The sequence below is a fragment of the Crotalus tigris genome, unplaced genomic scaffold, assembly GCF_016545835.1.
Source record: "Crotalus tigris isolate CLP2741 ecotype Arizona unplaced genomic scaffold, ASM1654583v1 scf7180000017614.5298720, whole genome shotgun sequence".
NCBI lineage: Eukaryota > Metazoa > Chordata > Lepidosauria > Squamata > Viperidae > Crotalus > Crotalus tigris.
In genome coordinates this window covers 1,124,252-1,126,475 of record NW_024096513.1, presented here as the reverse complement: position 1 = coordinate 1,126,475, position 2,224 = coordinate 1,124,252, and the positions used below count along the sequence as shown (strand labels likewise).

At 38.7% G+C, this 2,224-nt stretch overlaps 1 gene segment (V, D, J or C); it reads right to left on the bottom strand.

Moving 5' to 3' along the window:
- Positions 1–433: 433 nt before the first annotated feature.
- Positions 434–1,084, bottom strand: LOC120300751. The segment is given in 2 exon segments: positions 434–825; positions 919–1,084. Coding segments are annotated over 2 exon segments (438 nt in total).
- Between the last annotated feature and the right edge of the window lie 1,140 nt (positions 1,085–2,224).

Sequence of the window (2,224 nt, the reverse complement as noted above, 5' to 3'; positions counted from 1 at the left end):
TTATCTCTAGGTACTTGCAGGGCCATAGAAGGTCACTAAGGGAACATCCAATGTTCTAAGACAGCCGGAAACATCCATTGTCCTTAGGGATCCACCCAAAAGATACTAGGAACATCTTTAGCTATTTCTGTTCTCTCTTATCTAATCTATAGTGTGCCAGCCTTTCTGGGTGACTGTTGTGTGTCAGCTTTGCTGGGTGGATTATGTATGTAATAAAAGAGTATAAATACATGCATTTCTTGTTACCTGGGCTACCCTTCCTTTTAAAGGGGCCCTTCTTTGTTCAGCTGAATAAACACATAATCTTAAAGGCAACTTCTGGTTTCTTGTATATGTTACCAAGCCACACCTCAGAACTGGTTGAACACTATTACTTAAATCTGTGGATTATCTCTGATAGCTTTCTTTGCATTTCATTTGCCTGAATGTTGATCTACTGCGTGGAACAGAAATCAGTCAGAATCAGTTTCCTGTTTTTGCTCAGAAGAGAAAGCAAAATTCGTTACTGTGCCTCTCTGGCACAATAATATATGGCACTGTCAGCAGCGGATAAGGAGTTCAACTGAAGGGAAAACTCATTCTTGGAGTTGTCTGAAGCAATGGTGATGCGGCTTTGAAGAGAAGATGAAAACCACGTATTCCCATTATGGGGGAAGATTCTGGCAATCCATTCTAAACCTTTTCCTGGAGGCTGACGGACCCAGCTCCATGCATGCCTACTATTAGTGATGGAGTAACCAGTAACTTTACAGAGCAAATTGAGATTTTGTCCTGGTCTTACAGTTTCAGGCCCTGAAGATACAAGCTGCACATCAGATAGGGACCCTAAAGAAGTAAGAGACAAAAAATAAACAGGATTTACATGCATCAGCGGAAAAAAAAATCACATAGTTACTTTCCCTAAAATTATGTACTCACATTTTGGCATGGCTATCAGAGAAAAGAAAAACAGGTAGAAATTCATAGCGTCTTTTTAAATGAGTTTCTTCCAGTTTGACATATGCAGTTGGAAGAAAATGTAAAGATCCAAAATGAGGACCCTGCTTATAAAAGGGAACATTTCGTGATGATGTTTGCATAAGCCTACTGAGGTATAAAGGAGCTCCTAGAAAGCCAGGTTCGGTGGAGACTTTGTATTCATTAAGAAAATCCAGATAAAGTTCCTTCCTTCCTTCCTTCCTTCCTTCCTTCCTTCCTTCCTTCCTTCCTTCCTTCCTTCCTTCCTTCCTTCCTTCCTTCCTTCCTTTCTTCCTTCCTTCCTTCATCAGATCACAATACAAAACCATTTCGCATGCTTGTAGCACAAGTCAGATTTTCACAGTCTTACATCAGCCCCATCCAGATCTTTGCACAAAATTCTCAATACTTTCTTTCTTTCTTTCTTTCTTTCTTTCTTTCTTTCTTTCTTTCTTTCTTTCTTTCTTTCTTTCTTTCTTTCTTTCTTTCTTTCTTTCTGTATTTTCTATACTATCTACCTCACCCTCTGGATTGTTTTCAACTATATAATAAAACCATATAAATACATGAATAAAAACATAGCTTAAAATGGATTAAAAGCAATTAAATGTTTACATGGAAAAACAAATCAAGTTAAAATTTGAAGGCAAGGAAGTTAATAGGACAGCAAGGAGTATCCTCTGGGCACCAGCCATTTCCCAAGCTGCAACATACCTTTAGGCCTTCAGGGTAATTGGCAACGTCAGGTCTTAACACATTGAAAAAACTGGAAAAATGGGATCTTGCCTCAATTCTTGGGGTAAGATATTTCATAAAATGGGGGAAAGGCCCTCATCCTAGCTCCCACCAGTCACAACTCCCTATCCTAGCAGATATACAGCATGACCTCATTGCTTGACTGGGTGGGATGAGTCTATGTAATTGGGACAAAATGGCTCCTCATGTATCCAGGTCCCATGCCATGAAGAAATTTAAAGGTGATAACTAATCTGTTGTATTGGACTCAGAAAAAAATGTGAATGTTCCATTGGATATAGAAGGATAGACAGATAGATAGATAGATAGATAGATAGATAGATAGATAGATAGATACATACATACATACATACATACATACATACATACATACATACATCCTATGGACAGGGTAAGTGGACCAATTTTTGATGAAATTGCAACATTCAGTACAGGTATGGCCAATGTTGTAAGTATGAACCAAAAGTGCAATGTAGCAGATAGGGTGGACCCCAAAACATCCTTTCAGTCA